Source organism: Coturnix japonica, chromosome 1 (assembly GCF_001577835.2).
Source record: "Coturnix japonica isolate 7356 chromosome 1, Coturnix japonica 2.1, whole genome shotgun sequence".
NCBI classification, from domain to species: domain Eukaryota; kingdom Metazoa; phylum Chordata; class Aves; order Galliformes; family Phasianidae; genus Coturnix; species Coturnix japonica.
Window position 1 is genome coordinate 161,828,193 of NC_029516.1, and position 25,966 is coordinate 161,854,158.

General features: G+C 39.4%; 1 protein-coding gene and 1 long non-coding RNA gene across 2 annotated transcripts in view; both read left to right on the forward strand.

Moving 5' to 3' along the window:
* The window catches only part of GUCY1A2 (guanylate cyclase 1 soluble subunit alpha 2), a 155,857-nt gene extending 137,489 nt beyond the window's left edge, over positions 1 to 18,368 (forward strand). The window contains exon 8 of the mRNA XM_015852224.2: positions 36 to 18,368. Coding sequence (XP_015707710.1) covers positions 36 to 243 — 208 coding nt within the window. The 3' untranslated portion in view covers positions 244 to 18,368. The remainder of the gene's footprint in view (positions 1 to 35) is intronic.
* Positions 18,369 to 19,560: 1,192 nt separating this feature from the next.
* On the forward strand, positions 19,561 to 22,257 carry LOC107308350. The gene is made up of 2 exons (XR_001552761.2): positions 19,561 to 20,093; positions 20,569 to 22,257. It is a non-coding gene; the product is annotated as an uncharacterized LOC107308350 (long non-coding RNA).
* The last annotated feature ends 3,709 nt before the right edge of the window (positions 22,258 to 25,966 follow it).

The window sequence follows — 25,966 nt, forward strand, 5'->3', positions numbered from 1 at the left end:
ATAGCTTTTTATGTCTCTGTTTCCTTTTTTCCCAGGCTTTTGAAAAAGGAAGAAAACTTTGTTTTTATCCCTCGTTCCCGTGAAGAGCTTCCAGAAAACTTTCCAAAGGAAATTCCTGGGATCTGTTACTTTCTCGAGGTTAGAAGTGGTCAGAAGCAGCCAAAACCCTCCATCACGTCTGCCAGAGTGAGAAAAGTTTCTTACAACATTGGCACCATGTTCCTCCGGGAGACCAGCCTATGAGGCCTGCTGCAGATCAAAGACTCATCAAAAAGCACAAGCCCAGAATTGGGTCATGCCAGGGGAGCTGGAGGTTCTTTCTATTTCACTGCCTTGTTCTGAACAAGCAGTAAAAGCTTCATGTAATGTCAGGCAATAACCATTTTAAAGGTGGGTGACTGCTGTAGGTAAACAGAGTGGAGATGATAGGGAAAAAAGCATTTAAACAAAATACTTCCACTTCCAGAGGAATTTCATTAGTAAACTTGAGTCTGGCCCCTTTATGACAAACAAACACAAACAAAACGAAAAACCAAATCTCACATTAGAGGTTGGTTTTGTTTTGTGCAGAAAGGGTGATGGTTCTCTGTAGATTTGCACCAGCTAAGCAGAATTGAGAGTCAGTTCTGATTATGCATTCCTACATTCAGTGTGTTATTCAGTACGGTAATGGTGTTTTTTAACTTTATGAACAAACATTTCATACATGTACTGTAGAGTTGTTGTAACCTTCCTGGCAGGAGGAATTATAATTCGTACAAATGTTGTAGGGATTTTACCTATTTTTATACATATTTCACTTGCTGGATAATTACATTCCACATACTGTAAGCTGAGTAAGCCTAGATAGCTTTTCAGAAGAAGCTACTGTATATTTCGTATATTCTACCTATCAAAGCTTATTGTTATACAAATGGGAAAAAGTCATTTTTTTGACTTTTTTTTTTTTTTTTTTTTTTGGCATCAGAAAAACCAGTATTTTAAAGAAAAAAACCCACCACTTTGGTAAACCTCTTTACCTGATGTTTATGCTAAACTTTAGATGAGCATTGTCTTGCTAATACAAAATAATGTTCAGTATTTGTCCTACAGTGCTGTGTTTCCAGTCTTTTCAGGACAAAGCAAACAAAATGTGAAAGAACAATCTGTTAACAAACAGAAAAGTTCTGTTATACACAGTGGGTCTTTTATTTTTTCTGCAACAAATTGTCATCCAAATGAATATTTGGTAGAAGTCCTTACTCTGAGAGAGTCCAGCAAATTCTGGAGGCACTCCGGGTACTGGTTTTCTATTTTTTTAAAAGGACTTCTGCTCCTGCTCTAAAAATCCTATCTGCTATTGAAGATGCTCATTTGGAAATTTCTTCTGTGGTGGATTGGATAAAAGCTTTATCTCATGCAGACCAAAAAATACTGAAAAGGGAAAGGAAATAATGTCTCAGATTTAATGAAAATGCTGGTTGAAGATTTAGAGCAGTCTCTAATGCTAATTAAATGAATAATTAAAAAACAAAACAAAACAAAACAAAAAGGCCCAATTCCTGGTTAAATTTAAAATAGTTTTGTTTTCTTCAGTGAAACCAACTGAAACAGGAAGCACGATGTAAATCTGTCCTCCCAGTAGACATGTTTTCAGGCAGTGTTTGTTTCTCAGGCTTTTCTTTGCAGAAGTAACGGCGGTCAGTTTTCTTTTCTATGTGTATTTCCCTTTAGGTCCTACTGAATCGAGCCAACATTTTACTTGTCTTGTAAATTTTTAGAAAACATTAATGCAGTGATTTCAAATTGGCTTAGATGCACAATGGCCTGATCAAAGCTCAAAGAAATCAAAGTCAACACTATCAACAGCTCAGCTCTTCTGTAATCCAAACCAGAAGTTTGGGCTTTACTGATGGATTTAGTTATCAAATCTTGAAGCGACTTTTGAAAATTAGTGAATAACATTCTCCACGTGTCCAAATTATCCAGTTATACCTTTCTGCAGAGGGAATGACAGTGCTCCATTATTTCTATTTGACTCTCATTAGGATAGGAACAATTCATCCTGTTACAGAAAAAAAAAATTATGCTTCCTTCCTTTGAAGCCTGCCTTTATGAGAAAAGACTATTCTGAACGTATGCAGACTTCATCAGGTAGAAGAAACATGAATTTATTGTGCAAGCTGTTTTCTTGCTGAGAGGGTATCTGCATGGGCATGGCAGGGGCATTGGAACTGGATGATCTATAAGGTCTCTTCCAATCCAAACCATCCTAACGTATGATTCTATGAATATTATTTAAATAGAAATTCCCTTGTTTTTCAGAGGACCACTGATGTTAAAAATTTCTTCCATAGTAATACAGCATCCTTGGGATTGGAGGAGTTTATCTTCTGCCTACCTTGATAATCAGCATTTGCAGCTGTACTCTATGTCTGAAAAATGACTTGATGAAAACTGCTTGGGCTTGGGGTTGTAGAATTTCCATCCAAACCACTGATTGAAGAATTTTCTGCATCAAATGGCAAAATATTTTACATCTATTAGCTACATCACAGGCTGTAGCGTTCATTTCCTCTTTCTGGTGAACATCAATGAGACCTGCAAGAATTATATAAGGAGCAAAGTTCCAGTTCAGTCATGGGAACTGGAACACTGCTTCTGAGCTAATAAAGCTGTGGTTATGATGTCATTACCCAGTTCCCTGGAGTGATTATTTTTTTTTCCCTAGCAATATATTTCTTTTCTAATCAATACATCAAGATTTCTTTCTGACTTTACTGGCACATCCTCATTGTTCAGTAGGTGTTAATGTCAGATTACTAATCTCTCTGGCCAAACTCTGTTTCTTCTCTCACCACCCACAGTACTCTGTGATGAGAACAAATGAAGAGGTTCAGACCAAAAGCATATTGCTCAATATCCTGTCTCTCACAGTTGCTAATAGGAAATGCCTAGGTTTATCCTGTGGGTGATTTTGGTGGATCCATGGAAATGCTTTAATGAGAAATGATGGTTAAAAGCTAATTCAGCTATTACACTGAAGAGCCAAGAGAAGAAAAAATAATTGTTGCACCATCCTCATTCTCTCCAGTTACAGTTTGTTTGATAATGGAATCTGTAAACACAGAGATTACAGCAAAAAACAAAAATTGGAGTTAGCAGAACCGTGGAGACAAAGATAGCTCCCCAAACTGGAGCAGATTTACTGTATGAGAATATACAGTCTCTGCTTTTTATAAGTTTCTGTAGAGGTAACATGCCCAAAACTTCAGCACTGATGCTACGTATTGTGTTGTTTGCTTCTGTGTTATGACAGGTTAAGTTAATAGAGAAGTGTAGGCTTTCTAGAGGCACTTGATCAGTGTGAGAAAAGTGTGAAGCATTCTCAGCATTGTTTAACTTAGTAGCTGCATCTGCTGCCTGCAGTATTAGGTTGAAAACTTATTATTTGGACACTTGTATGAAGTGAAATGTAGTTTATTAGCAAGGTTAATGCTGTGAAGTTGGTAAGATCATTGTCAGACTCAGCATTTGTCCAACGGAACTTCATTTTAGTGACAGAGAAAATGTTCTCATTAGCCTGACATTGTTTTCATGAATAAAAGGTTTTGCAGTGTTTTTACCTTGGGATGTTGAGGTGGAGAGGTGCAGAAATGTAGAAATCACATACTGTAGTTGGAATTTCCTTTGGATATTTTCTTTCCTATTAAACAGATGATCCTTTTTTCCTCTCTGAAGATAAAGAGAGGAGATCTACTGCATCTTCCCTGTGTGGGGAGGAGGGTGAATGGGCCCAAGCTGGGGTTATTGGTCTCTGCCACAGCCTGGTGCTGTGCAGCTTCCCCCTGATCCAGGCTCAGACAGACTGGAGACGATGGGCTGACCACAGAGGCAGACCCACAGGCCAACTTGTCTTACAGAAGTTATGAGGCCTAAGTAAACAGAAGCAACAGTTATTCCCCCAGGGCACCTTTTAGAGGTTTTCTGTCAGATTTCTCCATCTGCTTGAAGCTCTCTGTCACACAGGCTTTTCTGTGATGCAGGGCATAGAGGTCAGGAACTCAGGGTGAAGGAAATTGTAGAGAAGTGGATAAAATTTTGTTCAGTATCACTCTACCAATACCTACGGTACAAAGACAAAAGCCACTGCATGGGAGAGTTACTGCAAAGACAGAATTCTAATAGTGTGGTTGTCTTGCAGAGTCCCACAGGGTTTTGCTCTTTTAATTCCAAAGAGCTCGTAGTTGTTAAATGCGGTTGTGGTTTTGACTACACTGCTCATTCCCACATCCATTTTCAGATCTCAGTCTGCTCAGAAAGGCTTTGTGGGGCCTGGAAGCATGCCTCTGCAAACAGAAAACCATCTTGTATGGGAAATGCTTATGCTGAAGAAGAAATACTTGCAGTTTGTCACTAGCTGGTCCTATTGAGGTTCATCTGTATAAAGAGGCAATTTCATAGTGATGTCTGCTCCTGTGTTCATAGTGCTCCTGTGCCTGCAGAGACATCCAGTGTGTAACCACCTTTTCTCTGTTTTCTCTTAACAATTCTCTTTTGATTTTTTTTTCTCTATAAAGCAAACAGTGCAGAACTGTGACATGTTGTAAACACTTAAACATACCATAGCTCTGCACTGAGTCTTATGCTTTGCTTACTGATGTTACATTAAATATTTCTTCCTCTGAACAGATCCTTTTTATCCCATCAGACTTTAAAATGAAGGGGGAAATAAACCAATTTGAATTGCAAATGGGCTTGAAACTTGTATAAGTTGTTGGGGCAATTGTAGCTGCAGGATGGCTTTCAGATTCTTCAGCATCCAGAGGAAGCCCTCACACATTCTATCTGCCAACAAGACTAATCCAACAGCAGCATCACTGACATCTAGCATCTTCTGTGTGCTTTCATCTGATCTCAGGCTTCTACCTCACCTCTGCTGAGTGCTGACAACACACTGAGCAGAGGCACTTCCCTGCCCTAACTCAGTCACAGAGCTTCTCATTCTGTTTTTGGATAATGGTATTGCTTTGTAAAATTATGCATTTGTAATACTACAGATAGCAGCATGCTTAAATTAGCAACAAAACAAGAAGCATAAGCTTGACAGATGTCTCTTTAGGAAAAACAAACCAGCAAGGTGAGGCAGTAAGGTTGCTTTTTACATGAGGAAACAAGTGGAATGTATCAAGCTCTACCTGGGTATGGACAGTGAAGAAGTAGAAAGCTTGTGGGTGAGAATTAAGGGGCAGGCTGATATGGGTGACACTGTTGTGGGTGTGTACTACAGGCCACTTGATCAGGTGGAATGAGTTTGATGAGGCCTTCTGCAACCAGCTGGAAGCATCACCACAGTCACAGTCACTGGTTCTCATGGGTACTTCAGTCAGTCTGATATTTTCTGGAAAAACAGTACTGCCAGGTACACACAGACCAGGAGGTTCATGAAGTGTATGGAGACAAAGTTTCTGACTCAGGTAGTAGAGAAGTCAGTGAGGAGAGATTTGCTGCTCTTACAAACAATTAAGAACTGTCTGGGGATGTGAGGGGTTAGGGCAGCTTGGGATGCAGCATTCATTAAATGGTGGGGTTCAGGATCTTGTGTGGAAGAAGCAGGACAATAAGTCAGATTACTACTCTGGAGTTCCAGAGAGCTGACCTAGATGTCTTTGAAAACCTTCTTGGTGGGATCCTGTGGGTCAGAGTGCTTAGAATGTAAGGGAGGTTCAAGAAAGCTTGCTGTTATTCAAATGCCACTTCAAGCTCAAGGTCAGCACATCCCTAAGATGCAAAGGTGGCAATAGATATGCATGGAAGGGCAAGGTACTCATGGATAAACTCAAAGGGAAGAAGGAATTATATGGAATATGGAAAAAGTGTCTGGTGATGTGAAAAGAATATAGCAATAATGCCAAGTTATGCAGGGATGTTTTGAGAAAGGTTAAAGTGTTGTTGGAAGTAAAGCCAGAAACAGTTGGTTCCCTTCCTTCAAAGGAATACGTTATTCATTGAGCTTTTCTGGAACTGAGGATGCAAGTAGCAGTAGAGGAAGGCATAAATTGAAGATGCTGAGTTTGCAGGGGGCTCAAGAAGTAGGAGCTTGTCCTTCTGCTGCTACTGTTCATGCTTCCATTGCCTTGCATGCTCTTCCAGTTCTAGTTCAGAATTCTGTTATTTAAAAGCCCTCCATTCTTTTTTGTTTTGCAGCCTGTGCATGACATAGATGGTGAGTAATTCTTATTATTGTTCTTATTAACATCTGTTGTTGACATGACTGCTTACATTTAAAGGAAAAGTAGGATCAAAGGGTTGTTCTTGCTCTTATTTGCAGCAAAGACAAAACCATTACAGTGACACAGCAGGCAGTTGCCTCTGTAGAGTGGGAGGACCACAGTGGAAGTTTTCATTGGGGAATTTGGGTGAAGTCAGTGCAGTAGTTACTCTTCAATGTTATTAATTTGCAGTGCATGAGCAACCTTACAACAAAAATCTATAAGCTATTTGACTTCATATGCATGTTTGATCTTTTGTGGCTTGGCTTGATCATGCATGAAAACAAGTGAAACAGTGACACAGGGGAATGCAGCAACTCAGTCAGAGGTCACAAATCGTTCACCTTGGCAGATACTTACTCACTCCTGTGGCTTAGAAAGGTTAACCTCCAGTTATCTCTGATCCCAGTGTCACTGCAGCAACAAAATGGCTTCTGAAAGAAACAGCAAGGAGCATCTCAGGCTGGGGCTCTCATTAGAGAGGCCAATACAAGAAATTATGCAAAGTGGCAACTTTGTTGGCAGCCTTAGCAAAAAGAGCAACTGGAGGCAGATGCTAAACTGGCCATCTGCTCCTGGGCTTTTAGTTTCCCAAGGCAAAGCAAGGCTGTCTTTCAGGGAAAGGAGAATCTTGCCTGCCTTGGTTAGGAGGCAAGGAGCAGAATGCAGCTGTGCTCAGTGGCAGCATGGCTTGCTCTTGCCTTCAGCTGCTGGACCCCCTTCTACTTTAGCAACCCAGAAATAATTTCCTCAGAAAACCAGTAGTTTCTTCAGTTACTTACCCCCCATGATTCTAGACACAGCATGAGGCTGCCTAAAACCCTGGGTGTGAGGGTGTGAAATTGATCCCACTGATTTAAGCTCTCTCCAGACCAGTGCGGTCTCTCAAATCTTTTAGTCTGTGCTGCTTTTCAGAGTTTTGAACTAGCCAAAGAAAATGTTACATGGACAGATAAGCACATTCCAGGATGAACAGTGGTTTGATACAGTGACCATCCAGAACAGGGGCTACTGAAGTTCTAGAAATCTCTTCCTTCTGCTGTCTGAACCACTTACATAAGCTGTGAGTGTTGCCAATCACAACTCCTGGATCTTGCGGTATGTTAAAAAGAGTGTGGCTAGCAGGTCGAGGGAGGTCATCCTCCCCCTCTACTGTGCCCTGGTGAGACAACATTTAGACTACTCTGACAAGTTCTGGGCTCCCCAGCAGAAAAAAGACAAATACCTCTCCTAGAAGGAATCCACTGGAAAGCCACAAAAATGGTAAAGAGCCTGGAGCATCTCCTCTATGAGGAAAGGCTGAGTAACCTGGGTCTGTTCAGTCTGGGGAAAAGAAGACTGAGGAGGGGTTCTGATTAATGTTTATAAATGTCTAAAGTGAGGTAGAAGGCAAATGGATGAGGCCAGGCTCTTTTCAGTGGTGCACAGTGATAGGACGAGGAGAAATGGCCTAAAACTTCAACATAGAAAGTTCAATAATAACATGCAGAAGAACTTTATGGTAAGGGTGATGAAGCAGAACCACTGGAATGGGTTGCCCAGGGTTGTTGTTGAGTTTCCTTTGATAGAGACATTCAAGACTCTTCTGGACACATAACTATGCAACCTATTGTAAGGTGCCTGCTTTAGTATGGGGCTTGGACTCAGTCTTTTGCAGTCCTTTCCAATCCCTGCAATTCTGTGATCTCATTATGAATGTTCACCTAAGCTATATGACAGAATGCCTATATAAACCTTGCTGGTTATCCTTATGTATAGATGATAATGAAGTATACAAATGGTAAAGGGCAGGAGAATAGTTGCTGGGTTATCATTAATATACATATTTACTGGTTTTGTGATTTTGTAGGCCTGAAGTTACTGCAGAATGTCTTGCACTGAGATAGCTGTTTTCAGAGTAGTGTTCCTTGCAATACTTTGAAATGACTACTCTTGAAGCAATAAATTCAGCCATGCAATTCTATTCTGCTGTAGACTCCTGAACGACAGCTGTCGCCCTGATAAAGCATTTTTTAGAAGAACATGAAATGACACAATAACACCCTGTTGTGTATTTTTGTCCCATGGAAAAATTGTGGAATAATTGGATTTTGTGAGGTATTGTCTTTTTGCTAGTTTTGTAAAAATACACGCTGTTATTTGCTTAAATTAGGATGGGCCAAATTGGAACTATGGATCAGGATCAGAGAAAGCTTATGGCTGTAAACAGAGTACCTTAAAGACTAGTCTGCCGAGTAAGACTGTTCTCCAATCTGGAAACAACATCACCATAAGCAAGATAAGCCCAAGAATGATAAATATGAGCAATAAAACAGCTTTAAGTAATTGATATATTTTGCTTTTATAAGCAGCAGTAAATTAATGTTAAGTCTGATTAATAGTCAGAGCAGAGCACTTCTTAAGCTGTTTTAGTGTTTGTTATCAGCACAACTCTAAGGTATTTTTTCCTTCCCTAGTGAGGCTGAAAAACAGTATTGCATCAATATCAGTTCTGGAGCTTATTGCAGAGGAGCATGGTTGGAAATTAATAACTATTGAGTAGAGTTTCTTTTAAAAGTGAACATTGCCTGTGATAACAAATCATATGGGAAAGGGAAACGAAGAACAAACTTATATTAGTTGTAAAAGTTTATGTGGCATTTCTATTTGGTTAAAAAGCATTCTGAAACTGTACAATTAAAGCACAGCTTCATCATTCAGCTTATTTGTGTTTGCAAAGAAAGAGGGAAGTTTTTCAAGGTCCATAAGTCTTTCTCCTCCATCCCATTTTCTTTGTTGATACACAAACTCCATCTAAAAGTTGAACCTCATTTTGCTCAATATCTTGAGATTCTGAAAGCCCCAATAAGTTTCTAAAATGTGGATTAGAAATCCATATCAGATCTCAAGAGTGTGTGGATAAGGAGCCCAGGGGGAGAATGCATCTGAAGAAAGTGAAGAAAGATTCTGTGTGTTTGGAAGTTTGATAACCAAGAGTGTACTGTGCTATTTTGCAGAATGCAAGAATGTGCTGTACATGGTGTTGAGAACTCTCACGTTAGTAGGATGAGCTTTAGAGTTTTAGAGTTATCCTGAGAGTTTTAGTGGAGTTGCATGAGAAATCCATTATTTTTGGAAAGTTGTTTCAAGTGAGTTCAATCTCTGGTTGCAGTGAAAAGTTGTGGAGAAAAAGGGAAATATACAAATTCTAAATGTAGAAAGACAGATGACCCACTTTTGTTCATCATTTGACTTCTCTGGAGATAGGTCTCAGAATTTCCCCATGAGTTTAGATGGTGAATGCAAAACCTGTCAGTAGCTATAAAACATTACAAGTGAGGTACTTTTTCAAGTAGAGATGAATGCCTTCCGGGTGTGTGTAGGGATATGATACATTAGTGTTAGCACTTAAGAAAAGTAATGATTCTATCATACTTCATTAATAAATATTGTTTAGAAATGTTTGAACAGCACATTTGGGAGCGTTGAGTCAAAGCAAAGATTCAAAGGTTTGAAATCTGTGACATAAGATTCTAAGATACTCTAAGTTCATGCCATTTTTTCAGAAACAGTTCTATATATGGAGTTTTCAAAAACAATTGCAGCCAACAGTCATTTATAGTTAATTTCAAGGTGCAAAAATGCATAGCAAATAATATTTGGTAAGGCCAAAGTTGAATTCAGTTGGTTTAGAGCATCTACTAAGAGGAAGAATGCATCCCAATGCCAGTCTCTAAACACACTTCCTAGGATGTCTGTGAGCACTGTGCCTTTTACTGAAGCCCAAACAAACAGGCACAACTCTCACCCCAGTACATGGCATCCGTATTGCCCTATGTGACAATTAGCAGTTAAGTTGTAGCCATTAATGTCTTTGATGCTAGAATATTGTTTATTAACCTTATACCTTGCTGCCCACTTTAATCTGGGATCCAATAAGCTTTAGAGCACCAAGAGATTTTGGAATTGTTGTGAGACTGAGTGAGGTTCTGCTATCCTAAGTCTATTTACAACTTCTGATGGAAAAGCAAACATACACACGGAGAGAAACACATCAGGGACAAGGGCCAGAGTTTCAAAGGGCCCTGGGCTGAGCTCTGAACCAGAGGTGAGTGGGAAGAATCAGGGATGCTGCTTTACAACTCCCATCCTTCTCCCACCCTTCCATCTCTGTTTGTTATCAATCACCATTCCTGCCATCTGCAGTGATTTCCATCGCAGTCCTGCTTGGGGAGGCCGTGGGAAAGTTCTTGGGAAGAACAGTCCTCTGCACTGTGAACTGTCATTCTCTCCAGAGAAAAGGAATTAGAAGCAGTATTGTCTCCCCAAGCTGAGAAAACTTGCAGATTTTCCATGTAAACAGTTTCTGTAATTACCAGGAAAACAAACCAGAGAGGCAGAGCTGTGCAGCAGGGGCATCCCGCCTTGTACGTGCTGCTGTGATAATGAAAACCAAACCCTGCGGAACTGCAGGCACATTATTCTCACTTGCTTTAAAGGTCAGCTAAGACGCTAATTTCTCAAATGGGGCTCATAGCTCTGAGACATCGTAACACCAGTCGTTTCTTCCAGCAAATTGCAGTTGTCAGAGAAACTGGATTAGTAGCTCATGGTGCTAAAAATAGGCAGTGTGTGTCTGCCAGAGAAGCTTGTTCAGGAGCAGAGGTGAAGGCAAATCAAAGTGTCATAACATGGTGAAAAAGCTTTGAGTTGAGCATTTTTTATTATTACAAGTTAGCCATAAAATTACACTCAAAATAACCAGAGCTGCCAACTGGAAGAATGTCAGGGTTTAGTGTGATTCTGTTTTATTCACCTTCTGGATCCAGCCTGCGGTTGCTGCTTTATCAGCTGAATCAGGCTGGCAGCAGTCGCACACAATTTGTTTTATGACTTAAGCCATTATTTTTACTTGTATGGTCAGAAGCAGACCAACATACAGTTCAGGAATAATCTTTTTTCTCAGAATTGGCAGTAAGGCACTGGCACAGGCTGCCCAGAGAGGTGGTGGAGTGACCATCCCTGGAGGTGCTCAAGAAAAGACTATGGGTTAGTGGGCATGGTGGGGATGGATGGATGTTTGGACTGGATGATCTTAGTGTCTTTTCAAACTTTAATGATTCTGTAATTTTTACCACTTTATTTAGAAGTCCATTCTGTAGGGTGCGCATTTTCTGCATACCTTCTATAAGATATCTGCGTTTCAGATCTGAGGCACTGTCAAGCAAAGGGTATAAACAATAACTTATACCAGTAAATGAAATCGCTTCTAAAAATATTAGCAAATATTGTAAATAATTTGCAAATTCTGTGTTTTCAGCAGCCTTTGGTCATCATTATAAGAGATGATAGGATTCTTTCTGATTTTAGCATCAGTTGCATTTGTCTGACGTTCCTTGTGCACCAGAGTTACTGCAGTGTTAAGGACTGGTGGTGAAACAGAAATGTCAGGACAAGCAGCACCTGCAGTTGCCTGTGTTGCACATCCTACACACTGTGCACACATTTCATGGCATACTTTATATTATAGAATGTAATATGACAAAATATACAGAAAAATATTTGGGAATTAAAACCACAAAATACGTGGTTACTGCAGTGCCCGGTGCCTATCCTGAGATAGGTTGTTTCATCACCTTCTTCTGGGATCATTCTGAGCTGTCATGCATCTTTGGCATCCTTGCTCTGGTGGAAGGCACGATCCTCTCCAGCCCTGTAGCTTCTATAAATCATATGTTTGGAGTCCTTGCAGGCAACTGTAGAAAACTAACTCAATTCTACTTACTGACAAAGTTCTTGTGATTTATATTTCTTTAGTGAGATAAATCAATGACTATGAGACTTTTCCAAAAACAAGCCAGTGTTACTGGTGTATATTTCACAGCTTGGGCTCATCAAGTCATAGTTCAGACTCATCCCAAAGTCTGAGTACAAAGTGAACCTTGCATTCATAATTATCCTGGAAGAACTGATTACAATTTGAAAGTTGTTTGTCTTCACACTGTCTGTCCCCTTACTCCTCCCATCCAAAGGAAAACTAATGAAAGCTATGAAACTATGAATAGTAAACTTCATGTTTCTAGTACTTAAATCTGTCACTTTCCATCAGGAATCTGATGCAATTCTCAAATTGGTGGTTTAACTGTCAGTTTGTTCAGACTCATCTCAATTTCCTCTGCAGGTAACTCCAGAATGATTACTCTTTGATGCCTTAGAGATGTATCTTTTGCCTTTTCCCTTTTATTTCATTGTTGCCAAAGTAAAACCTGAGGGCTTATTTCTGTCTGAGCTGCTTACAAACACCTCCTGTAACAGGGCCAGATATGGGCAGAGGTAAGATGTAGCTTGTAGCTAAGGGACTACAAGAAATCTGGATTATTATAGGAAGGAGGATGTTCACCTGAGTCTGTGGTACTCAGTTTTAGGAGTAGAAATTAGGAGTTATCAGCCACATATTAGTTGTCAACTGTTTGTTCAGATCAGAGCAAAGGGAAGGAGCAGTTCAATGACGTTTTACTGTCACCTTTCTGGTGGCTGAGAATTGCCACTTGTTTCTAACTTCTCTGTTTTGCAAGCTGGATGGAAGTATTTGGTATCCTAAAATCTGAATACTGACCAACTCGAGGTCTGCTCTCCTGTAGAAATGAGCCAATCTGCCCAGAGTGCCAGTGCATTCTGAAAGTTTATTTTATTGTGTTCCGTAACACTGCAATTCTACAAGTATTCTGCACTAAATAATGGGATTACAGTCTTGCACTATCAGCAAAGGATACTTACAGTAAAAGTAATATTTGATTTCATTAAATAATACTGGAGCTCAGACAGCGTTTAGAGCACTGTGGTGCTTGTGAACAGTAGTAGTTTGTATAGGATTTCTTGTAGAGCTGATGGTAACCAACTAACAGCAGTGTTTCTGTTTCAGCAGTATATAGGAGAGGTAGAGTCTCTGGATACTTCTGTCCCCTTAATGGTTAAAAGATCAATTTAATAGTACATTAATCTGGTATTATTTTCAAACTGTGACCTGTAATGTTCTGGGAAAGAAAATGGCAGGTTAGACTCTTACTGGGACCTCATGTGGACAAAAAAGCTCAGCAAAGCATGTAAGCCAAGATCTTCCTGCACTGAAATCAAAGGAGTAATAACAAAACCCAGACTGGTTTCTTACTTTTCCTAGCTGTTAAGCAAAGGAATCCACCTACCAAAAGAAGCAGAAACCATGGAAAATATTTCATGCTGCATTTCAGTTTTGTTACTGTGATTCATTTGGCATTTAGTGGTCTGGAAATTACAGTAGCTCTGGTTGAAAATTACTGTTTCAGTTATGATTGTTCCCCAAACCAACTGAACTTATCATTAACCAAAGACTTATCTATTTGAAAACAAAACAGTGAAGTTTGGTTTCTATCATTTGTGACTTTGACTGGAAGCAGATGAAGTGCATAATACATGTACTGACCAAAACCATGTTGTGCCATTGAGCAAGAATTAATTATTCAAGGCTGCAGCACTGGTATAACAGCAGAATTCAGTATTAATCCCTCCATGGAAACACAAATCTGTGTAATAAATTTATGTGCCATATGTGTAGGCCATGGGAAAATTGTGTGTGCAGTGAATTACATACAGGCTTCAAAGCTTTAACATTTGTACTGCTCTTCCTATAATAGAATGTATATCTTGATAGCTGTGACCCTATGAGCTTCTGACAAATCTGTAAGCTAAAGTTTATTCTTCTTGTTTTAAAACTGCCACTCTGTGAATTGTTGTTTACACAGTCCTCCACACAGCAAGGAGTCTTTCTCCGTGTGTTGCTGGGAAACAGAAAAGCAGACGCTATCTGTAAACTTTACAGGCTGGGGAGATCAGGGAATGCTGGTCCTGAATCTCTTTCTGCCAAGCTGTGTTTTTTTCCTCTTTTTTTTCCTCCTCTAGTAAGTGCAAACAGCACCAATAACCACGGCCCTTCTTTAGAAGAGATAAATCATATATTCAGTGGCCTTCTTCTGGTCAGCTTCTGTTGATACTTACTTTTTGCTTTCTGCTTCCTTTCACTTAGACTTTGATGATACAAGTCTTGCCAGCTGTAACAATGGAGGGCAATTTGCCTTCTTTGCTCTTCCTTTATCCAAAGCAATTAAAGGTCTCAAACAAGAAGAAGAAACTTTACAGAACACATGCAGGCATGTTTTTAACAGAGAGTGGAAAGGTAAAACAGCCTTCTAAGAACATTCCAGTTTATCTTTTAATGACATGCCTGCACTGTGTTGGGGCTTCACATCTTGCTTTCATAGTCTGACCTGCTGTAATGTTGTTTGTTACAATGAGGTCCTTTTAGATTGTCCGAAATATTTTACTGTTTGTCAGTATATTAGAACATAAGGTACACTCTATAAGGAAAGCAATATACAATATACTATACATCTTCTATTTCAATGCCTCTAGTTTTAGGCTAATATTCATATAAATGTTTATAAACAAAATACAGGTTTTATTGTTCATTACAGGACCAAGGAAAGAAGTTTTGCCTTGTCTGAGTACTAAAGGTTGTCTAAACAGTAACATTTCTCTTCAGCAGCTACTCTTTTCTCATGCTTATAGTTAACCTGTGGTGGGCTCTATCCTACTTTAATTCTTCATAAAGGGAGAGTAATGAGATCTTTTAGTGCGTGATCTTGTCACAGTACCTGATTCATAAACAGATCTATAACCTCATTTATAAGTTACTAGTTAACAAAACAGCAGGAATCCCTCTGAAGTTCAGCTGAGTGCGTTCTGAAGAACTGTGCATTACTTAGTTTTGCGGAACTTCTTGATTCACTATAGAAGGCATATTTTCTGAAGCTTTTGACGTGTATACAGCCTTCATCAAAAATTCTTCTAGTTTCTGCTTCCAGTTTTATCTGGAAGTCTAATGCTATGGAGAATGTATTTAATAAAAATCACATGGGTTTCATTCAAGAGATTTTTCACTTCATTTAACCTATTCCTCAGGTAGGTAGCTCACATTAATTACTCTTTATCACATTAGTAATACAATAACCAGTAAAAAAATTTTTTTTTTTTAATTTTATTTTTTTTTTTTTTTACCAGAGAAACTCTACAGAAGAACATTTTGTTCTTGATTGTGACCAGGATAACTAAGTTATATGTTTCAGAGAGAAGTCATTGAAGAGGTGATCAAATAAGACAGTGTTACAACAAATCCAGAAGTTTTATATGCAGAGAGTTGAGAAGGGAAGTTACCTGGTTACTTTATCCAGTCATTCTATAAAGGCAGCTCAGCTGCCAGGTCTGACTTTCATCATCATAAATGTAGAGTATTCTATGGAAAGTATTGATGGAGCTTAGCTTTCTGAGAACTGCAATAACATGGCTTGAAAAGTACCAGTTCATTTACACTTTCAGGTGCCCAAGAAACCATCCAGAAAGTACTTACTATTATTCTCCCACCATTCAGAATGTTAGTGTGATCCTATGTCTTTGCATTATTCCAGTACCTCCAAGTGGAGAATGCATTGGGTAGTTTGCTGCAAACTTGCCTTGCCTTCCCACGCAATCAAATGGATGAGTAACTGCTTTAACACTTCTGCGATACTTGTGGTCTGTCTGGATTTTTTTTTGGACATCTCTTTAACTGTGTCATTAGCTCTGTCTGGGCTGCTGGAAGTCTGCTGGGTAAAGACCAGACTACAGACGTGCACAAAAAAAGTCTGTATTTCAGGCAAGAGTAGTTTTGTATAGGTTTGTTGAGCTTTCTGCTAGGAGCAGACCAATTCTGCAAATGTGCTCAGTTCATCTCAGTCAGTGGAGCTGATGTGTATAGGCACAACAGGTGCTGACACACTGCTCATCTAGTGCATTTCACTCTGGTGAAACTTGGGGTAAAAAATGGAAGTTACAGCATTTGGGATTTTGGATGTAAAGTATTATGTAATTTCTACCATGTGCTCTCTGTTGTTTTGTGAAATGTGTCTGGAACAAAGAAAATAAGGGGAGAAGGGGAGTGAAATGTGAAGACAGTTGTGATGTAGAGCTCATTTGTCAAAATTTGTGTTCTCTTAAACCTTGTTTCCTATTGCCACATGGGGAACTGACACCATTCAAACACAATAGTCAGTGCTGATCTTCAGTCTCATAGAAGATGTACCTGAGTTCATCAGGTAAATGTTTACTGAGTAGCTACAGTACTGCTGTGGGGCAGGAGATGACTATCCTTTTTAACAATCGTCATTTGATGATTCATTGCTGAAGTGATCAATACCCAAATTCCATGTTGCGATTCAGCAAGTAAGGTGCATTTTCCATCCAGGCTTTGTGAATTTTGACTGCAGTGAATCAGGAGTCATCTGTAGTGGTCCAAAGCCTCCACTGATAAATCAGATTGTTACAGTACAGTCAAAACCTTTGTCAGTGTTGCCATTCCAGAAATCCAGTGTTCTGAACAACTGCAGACCAGACTTCCACCTCATCCTTGCAATGAAAAATCATTGGGCTGCTATTATAGCTGATAGGAGTCTTTGGGCTAAAAGTCTGCAAAAAGCTTTGAAACCATATCCCACACTCCTTGCTGTATAAGACATCAGTGGTCTGATTCTACAACTGTTGTATTTGCTGGGTAATGCTTAGTCTGCTAACAGAACCATAGTCCAGCACAGGGATGTCTAAAGCACTCTGTGTAGGAACAAGACAGCACTTTCCCTGACCTGCATCTTGATTTTACATTTAGTTACATGGGCCATTTAGGCTGCAGTCCTGCCTGTGTCAAAGTGAACAAGTAACAAAAGGGATGCAGGGGGCCTCAAAGCGTACTTTAGCCTTCTGCAAACACTCTGAGCGAGGGTGGTGGGACTGCGGCCATACCTCATGCCTGGGTGGATGGAGAGAGGGCTCACACACCCAGAACCTAATGCAGCATTTCAGATATATATGGACTTATTTTTCCATATGTTCTGCCCACATTCCTGCATATTTTATGAATCAGGTCTGTGATCAATGTTTTGAACAATTTGTTTGCTGAGCTTTCATGGGGGTTACTATCTCTTTGGTTTGCAATGTAAATAATACTGTACATCTGCTATTTTATGAGACAAATGCCCTGTGAATTGCTTATTTTTAAAATGTTACAGCTCTGTCATGTTTATTTACAATGCCATCTTACAGTATTGGTTTAATAGAAAATGTATCAGTATGGCATGAATGAAATTGCTTATATTTTACAATATCAAATATTTTATTTTATTTTTTTTCTAAGATTATTACACTCCATTCTATGCAGTATCATAAATGTTTCTTAAGTGGCTCATTATATCTGGAAATATTGCTTCCATTTCAGTAGTGTGGGCATAAGAACCAATATTCCTGATCAAAATCATTGGATATAACATCTAGCAATTTCAGATTAGAAAGATATGTACAAATATGTAAGCATTTATCGGTGATCTGAACATTTACTGTATCTTCCTTGCTTTTCATGTAATTATATATTTTAATCATTTTGTATAATTTTTATTTGTAATTAATTGTGAGTCATACACAGTGTAAATAATGTTTCATTATGCAAGATTTCTAGGTCATCAAGACCACCACCAAAAAAAAAAAAGAAAGAAAAAGTGAATTTGTATATGAAAAGAATTTGACAGTAGATTGGAATGACATAAAATAAAGTGGTGATGACTATGTTCTGTTTATACTGTTCAATTCCAAACCGTGTTAAAGAAAAAAACCAAACATTTTCTTTACCCTTTAATGTCCACCCAGCTATTTTAAGCATATTTACATCAATAAATCATGCAAAAGTCTATTAAAATTCATGATGAATCATTGAAATTTTCCCTTTGTTGACAGCTAACCCATGAAGAGCAGGATTACATATTGTAATATAAAGTAAGGTAAAACCCAAGTGAATGGAAATAGCCCAGGAAGTCAACAAAGATACTTGCATGAAAAGAACCCCTTTTCACTCCTTGCTCTTAAAGCTCACCTTCTACCACATGTCTATCACATACAAAGAAAACAGGGAAATGTAAGAAAAGGAAGATGTTTAAGTACACACGATTATGTTTATTTATTTATAGGAATTCTCCAGATTTCATGGACATTGCCATGTAAAGATTTTAATAAAGCTTTTCTTCTTGACTGAGGTTTTTAGAGTTTAAATAAATAGCTGCTTAAAAAAGCTAACAGATTGTTAGAAAGTAAATGCCTGATTTGTGTGATACTGTAAATAATTTCTTACTGTGACTGTTGGTTCTTTAGAAAAACAGAACCAGAATTAAGTCTTGAAGAACAGAATTTTGAATTGGGTGACATTGCAATGCAATAACAACATTAGCTTATTGATACCCACGCAAGAAAAACGAAAGCTGGTGCACTGTAACGTCATCAGACTTAAGAATCCTACTCGCATTGCCCACTTTTTCATTCCTCCATCATCTTTTCTACATCCCCAACTGAGAATATGACTCATTCTGCTTTGCTATTTTATTTTTTTTTTAACTGAAGATCATTAACTAGAATTGGATGCACTACTTTTATATGAAATGTGCTATTGGGAGAAAATGGAATTTCAGGTAATTCAAAATGTTGGCAGGGGAGTTTGATTCTGACATTTCAGTACTGAATACACTTGGCTTTTATGTAGTTAGAACTAAAATTAAGAAAGGTCTAACATCCTTTCTCACATTTGAGCATTCATTGCTCTTTGCCACAGCTGGGGAATAGGCTGGGGAATATTTTCCAAGGAAGAGATTATTTTCTATTAGTGTCTTAACTAGTTCAAATTCTTCCAAAATGTTTTAGAAATTTTAGTTGGGAATTATATCTGGGAGTCAGTTCTGGTCATCCATAGCCTGAGGAATACTACATCCCAATCAGGAAATTATGCGAAAGAGAGCTATTACATTGTATTTTGTGATCTCACTTTATGACACTATGACTGTAAGGAGTGCCTTTAGCTTAAAGCCCATAAGCAGTCCAAGCAATTTCGGCACAGAAGGATTTGATAGAAAGGAAGGGAGGGAGGGAGGGAGGAAGGGAGGAAGGGAGGAAGGGAGGAAGGGAGGAAGGGAGGAAGGGAGGAAGGGAGAAAGGGAGGGAGGAAGGGAGGAAGGGAGGAAGGGAGGAAGGAAGGAAGGAAGGAAGGAAGGAAGCAGATGGAAGATAGGAAGGAAGGTGAAGAAGGAAGGAAGAGAAGGAAGGAAGGAAGGTAAGGAAGGAAGGTAAGGAAGGAAAGGAAGATTAGAAGAAGAGAAGGAAGGAGAGGAGAAGGAAGGAAGGATAGGAAGGAAGGAAGGTAAGGAAGGAAGGAAGGGAAGGAAGGAAGGAAGGAAGGAAGGAAGGAAGGAAGGAAGGAAGGAAGGAAGGAAGGGGGAAAAGAGGAAATCAAACAAACATACAAAGATGTCTGTCTTCCAGAAATTAAATAGATAAGAATTGCTTAGATATGAAAAGTCATGGCTGTGATAAAGGCCTCGGGGTACTATGGTGAAAATGAATAGAAAATGATTATTGTGTTTCTTACAATGCCAGAAAATTAGAGGGCATTTAGTGAGGTTACAGGCAGCAGATTAACAGCAAATGCAAGAGAAAGTACTTTTTTTTTCTCACAGAGTGTGTAATCAAATTATAGCTCTCAGTGCCAACTGAATATTCCAGTTCTTTAAATAGAAGCAATTAGAAAATTTGTTGAAGGGTAGATTCATCATCTAATTTTAAATATGTTGAATGGGGTGCTATGATCATCTCAGACAGACACTAATTCTTTGCTGTAGGAGCCTCAGAGAGTGTCCCAGCCAGAGATCTCATCATGTTTATCATCTTCTCCGCGTGGAGAATTCACCACTGGATGCTGTTGCAGACAAGGTACTGGGTAGAAAAACCTTTCAAGAAATGAGAAAATTCTGGTTTTAAATTCTGATGTGGGAGGCACTGGGAGAAGAAAGACCAGAATGATCTGCTGGGGAGAATAGCAGGAAGAGAATATAAGAGTCATACCAGCACTAGGAGGAGATAGTGTAAGAGCTGTTCAATAAATGTGTAGATATGGTACTAAGGAACATGGTTTAGTGGGCAGAACTGAGGGTAGGTGAATGGTTGGGCTAGGTGATCTTAGAGGTCTTTTCTAGCCTTTATGATTCTATGATACTATGATAGTAAAACATACTGTTAAAAACAATACAAAGACTGGACAACACAGTTGGTCTGAAGGAAAAGGCAGGCTCTCGTTGGGATACTGACTGGAGAAGTTCATACAGAGTTAGTAAATGCAGGAAGATTGCAAATGTAGGTTTCTGCAGAAATTTCTCAGCTCAAAAAAGTTTCGGGTCATCTTTCACAGACTTTTCCCTGTTCCTGCAGAGAAAAAAAAACAACACATGGATTAAGAAGATAAAGACCCATCAATAGGCCAAGACTGATGTTATAAGGAAAGCTTGTGGGGGGTTCATCATCTGCAGCAGGTGGCACTTTTTACTGTGCTGAATCTTCTAGAGTTCCCAGAGCACAAGCTTCCTGGGATTACAGTGTAAGATATGTTTAATAACAGATCTAATAAAAATGATAATTTGAGGGTTTTTTTCTTTTCTTTTTTTTTTTTCCTCTCTCTCTCTTCATGATTTCAGTACACAGGCAAAGAAAATTAAAAAATAATGCTGAGTAAAGAACCCATGCCTGTAAGTCTGCACGAGCAAAAGCTTTTCCCTATTCTATATATGCAAGCATATCACATAATGTAATTTAGTTTTACTAGGCTCCTAAAACACAGGCATGTGTAAGATGCACGGGCTCAGTGGAATGGAAACTGAAATTGAGGACTGGTTTTATTCAATAATTTCATTAAAGGCCTTAGTGCAGAGGAGGAGCAATTATGTCTGTTGATGGCACAAAAATGAGAGTTCTTATCAACACAGTAATAGCCAAGTGAAATAAGGGAGGAAGGGAACAGACTTCAGACATAAAATAGAAGTAGGATGAAAGGATAAGTAATGCATGGCAGGATTAATTGCAGGTATTCCTGTAATAGCTGGAAGCTCATAATTTAGAAATGACAGAAGAAAAAGAGATAGAAGGATACTGACTGAGAAATGTATGATTACAGCTACTATTGTCACATGAGAAAATCAAATGCAATCACAAGAGAGGTGTTTTTGATAGATACAGGGCAATATCATGAGGTATTTGTGGGACTTTACCTGGAATACTGTGCATAATTCTGACTGTTTGCATTCAGAAGTGTATTCCTGTGACTGACATTCAGGTAAAGCCTAGGGGAAACATCTTCCATTCACTGGCCTGTTTCCTTTTCTGTAGACTGTGCATTTTTTCAAAGAATATATGTGAAACACTTTAAAAGTGTCTGATGAAATGGTATGTCTCTGAGCACAGAATGTAACACCATCAAAATGTTTGAAGTGTTCACATTGCTTTGTTAGGGTTAAGAGGGCTTAAGTATACGGCCAAGAGATAGAAAAGACTCAGTTGCCATCTAGTGTATCTCCTGAAAGATCGGGGATGTGATTCTCTGTGCCTTTCCTTGTACGGTGCTAGAACTGACAAAAAAAGGACCTTCAGCCACTTGTATTATGACTTTTCTTAAAACATGAGAAAGAAGGTTAGGTATCAATGCGTATGCAAGGGATCTTGGATTAACTCCCTAAACATAGACCTCTTATGCTTTTGAGATGCCCTAGTTCAATTTGCTTGGCCTCTAGACTCTAGGTAACAATTTTTTTCCTGTAGACCATGGGCCACAATTACCCATGTTGCATCAACCTCTTGTATACCAGAACATGATGCTGTATTAAGGCAGCTAAATTAATTGCCAGTGATACAACATGACTTGTGTCAAAGTGTGTTCATAATTGATAAAATAAAACTTTATGCATGGTCCAGAAAATATTGAAATAAATTTAATAATAAACTTGTCATAGATCCAACTTGGTACTGCAGTAATTTGAGTAGTAATACTAGCAAATGAGATAAAGTGTCATCTATTTAATTTGAACCTGAAAAAGTGTCTTGAAGTCCATGGAAACTGAAAGTGTTTTATATAACATGTGTTGTTTGTCCTCCCATCTCAGTTACTTCTGCAAACAACCCCTTGCTATCATTTCTTGTGTAACATACTGTATTGTAATTTTAGGAAATCATTATAAGCCTGCAGTGCACAGATCCAGATAGAATGCTTATCCTACAGTGACAGAGAAAGAACAAATACTGCTCTTATTTCAGTAGTCTGTCTGGAGCTGGTGAAGTTTATTATGCTGCACGTGAAACAAGAGATGATCAGACCCTTGGAGCAGTCTAGCAAATCACATACAATACTCTTCAGCCAAAAAGGACTTACTGCTTTCTTCTTCTTTTGGTTTTGTTATTGGCAATCTTCAATTCCCTGTCACAAAATCCTGCAATCAGAAACACGTGACTGCTTAGCTCTACCTCTCACAAATCTTAGATGGTCCATGCAAGAGCCAGCAGCTCTTGGTCATGGCCATCTGTCAGGTAAGAAGAATTTCTATTGCACAGTTGACTCATTTTAGGGCAAGTCATAGATGTCAAATTCTCTGGGGCCTCTCTAGTTTACCAGGAGTGCCGATAGACAATGGAAAGCATCTTGGCTGTCATCTCCAACAGCTCCCTCAGCACCCTCGGGTGATTCCCTTCTGGCAAGTCATGATGAAGTATTCGGCTTCCTTACTCCCCTCCCTGTCTTCATGGATTTCCATCTTCTGATCCTTTGTTACCTCAAGTCTAAAGACACACCACTTTGAGAGAAGTTGATCTGATTTCCCATTCATGTAACCACATATTACATTATCAGAATACCAAAAAGCACTCTCCTAAGACTAAGACATCTTATACTAGCTATTCCATACCTTGAGAAGTCTACATAGGAAATCCTGGCTATGAAATGTGAAACTAATATACATATTATATTTGTAGTCTCTGACAAATTTATTTACTTTGCGTGTGTGTATACCGCATTACTTTTAAAGTTTGCTTTACACCACAGCATTTTGTAACAATATCTTCCAAAAATGATGAATGAAATCAGGCTTAAAACAGAATCTAGAACAGAGCTTAAACTGGAATGAGCACAAATCCATCAGAAACAGTATTAAAGAAAAAAATGAAAGACGGAAGGAGATGAAGGATAAGCCAGGCTAAGTAGAACTTTGAAAGGGGGAAAGAAGAATGCAGATGCTGCTGTTACCTGAAGACAACTCTTCAGAAATATATTGTCAAGAGATGATGAGATTCTTTTTAAATCACAAAAGAGTAGTATTGTATTCCCTTATAAAAGTCTTCTTCTGAACAACCATCAATGGCAGTTGTAATAAGCTTGAATTCCACAATAAGTGGAGTTTTAAAATTAGTCCGAGCACTGGCGATTGTAGTTTGTAAGGAGAAAAGAATTATCTCGTGATGTTTCTGCTGCCATTCAAGTGACACATTTTCTGCAATCAAAAAGGAGATTATAAGTAGAAAAAGGAAGGATTACTAGTCACTTCAGACTGATTTATTTTATACTGATATCAAAGAATACGTTTCTCTGTCTCTCCCCATGCTTTATTTTCTGAAGAACACTTCTCACTGCACTGTTCCTCCTCTCCAATGAAAAGTGAATGTTGTAGCATTTATTTGATTAAGAGAAGCTACTATTCAGAGGTCTCCACTAAATATAATGATGAATTTCACTACTGAACACACATGAATAGTACAAGATATTCCTTACAACTTTTATTGTTAATGACACAAGGGCAGATAAACTCATTGCCCACTTCACTACCTAGCGGGAACATCTCTGCATTAACTTTAGTGATGTTGTCACTCATTTTCTTCCGTTATGTAAACAAGTGATATCATGTTTGTGCATTCCTTCTTTAAGCTCTGTGACACAATATCCATTGTCGCAGTTTACAGTTAGAAATTCCTCAATTAGGCTCTGACACTGTTAACTTTGAAAAATGTGGGATATCACTCAGAAATGAACAGACAAATGACATGACTCATCGATAGCACTTTGGGAGTGTGTTCTAACTCCTCTCCCTATGTCCTTCCGTAACTGGTTTGGTGGAAGTGAAGAAATAAACCATAAGGGCAATGCTCTTAAAAGGACAAATTATGGAATCATAAAATTATTAATGTTGGAAAAGACCTGTAAGATCATCTAGTCCAACCATCCACCTACCACCAATATTGCCCACTAATCATGTCCCTCAGTGCCACACCTCCGTGTTTTTTCACTTCACTTCACTTTCAAGGATGGTGACTCCCCTACCTCCCTGGGCAGCCTGTGGCACTGCCTCACCAGTCTTTTGGAGAGTAAGCTTTTCCTAATAAAACGTGGTGGTGAAATCCAGTAAGAAGTAAATAGTTATGTAAATAGTAGGAAAACAAATGATTTTGATAAAAGAGAAGAATTCAATTAACCATAGCTAACATATACAGAATGAATCAGAATTATTTTAATCACATCTACTGTAGGAAGCAGAAAAGCAAAAAACTGTTAAGGAGAAGCACAGGCAGTAAGCAAAAAGAAGCAAACTCTCTTGTGAGACCATTCCCCAAACATATCAGACCAAGAATCACAGAATCACAGAATTATCAAGGTTGGAAAAGACCTAGAAGATCATCTAGTCCAACCATTGCCAATACTTCCTGGCTAAATCATATTCCTCTACACCACATCCAAGCATTTCTTGAACACTCCCATGGTCGGTGACTCCACCAGCTGGGCAGTGCATTCCAATGCCTGACTACCCTTTCTGAAAAGTTATACTTTCTAATGTCAAGCCTGAATCTCCCCTGGCACAGCTTAAAACCATTCCCTCTAGTTCTATCACTGATTACACAAGAGAAGAGGCCAACCCCCAGCTCACTACAACCTCCCCTCAGGAAGTTACAGAGAGCTATAAGGTCTCCCCTGAGCCTCCTCTTCTCCAGGCTGAACAATCCCAGCTCCCTCAGCCGCTCCTCATAAGGCCTGTGCTCCAGACCCCTCACCAACTTTGTAGCCCTCCTCTGAACACGTTCCAGGGCCTCAATGTCTTTCTTGCAGTGAGGGGCCCAAAACTGAACACAGTACTCGAGGTGTGGCCGCAACAGTGCTGAGTACAGGGGAACAATTAACTCCCTGTTCCTGCCAGTAACACTGTTTTTGATGCAAGCCGGGATGCTGTTGGCCTTCTTGGCCACCCAGGCACACTGTCGGCTCATGTTCAGCTGAGCATCAATCAGTACCCCCAGATCCATTTCCTCAACACAGTCCTCCAGCCACACTGCCCCAAGCCTATAGCGCTGCCCGGGGTTGTTGTGGCCAAAGTGCAGAACCCGGCATTTGGTCTTGTTGAACCTCATCCCGCTGGCTTTGGCCCAGCCCTCCAGCCTGTCCAGATCCCTCTGCAGAGCCTCACTACCCTCAGGCAGATCAACACTCCCTGCCAATTTGGTGTCATCCGCAAACTTACTGAGGGTGCACTCAATGCCCTCATCCAAGTCATCAATAAAGATGTTGAAGAGGACAGGTCCCATCACTGTCCCCTGGGGAACACCACTCATGACTGGTCTCCAACTGGATTTAACTCCATTTACCACCACTCTCTGGGCCCAGCCCTCCAGCCAGCTCCTTACCCAGCCGAGAGTGTACCCATCCAACCACGGGCTGCCAGCTTTTGTAGGAGAACAAGCATGGGAGACAGTGTCGAAGGCTTTGCTGAGGTCTAAGTAGACCACAT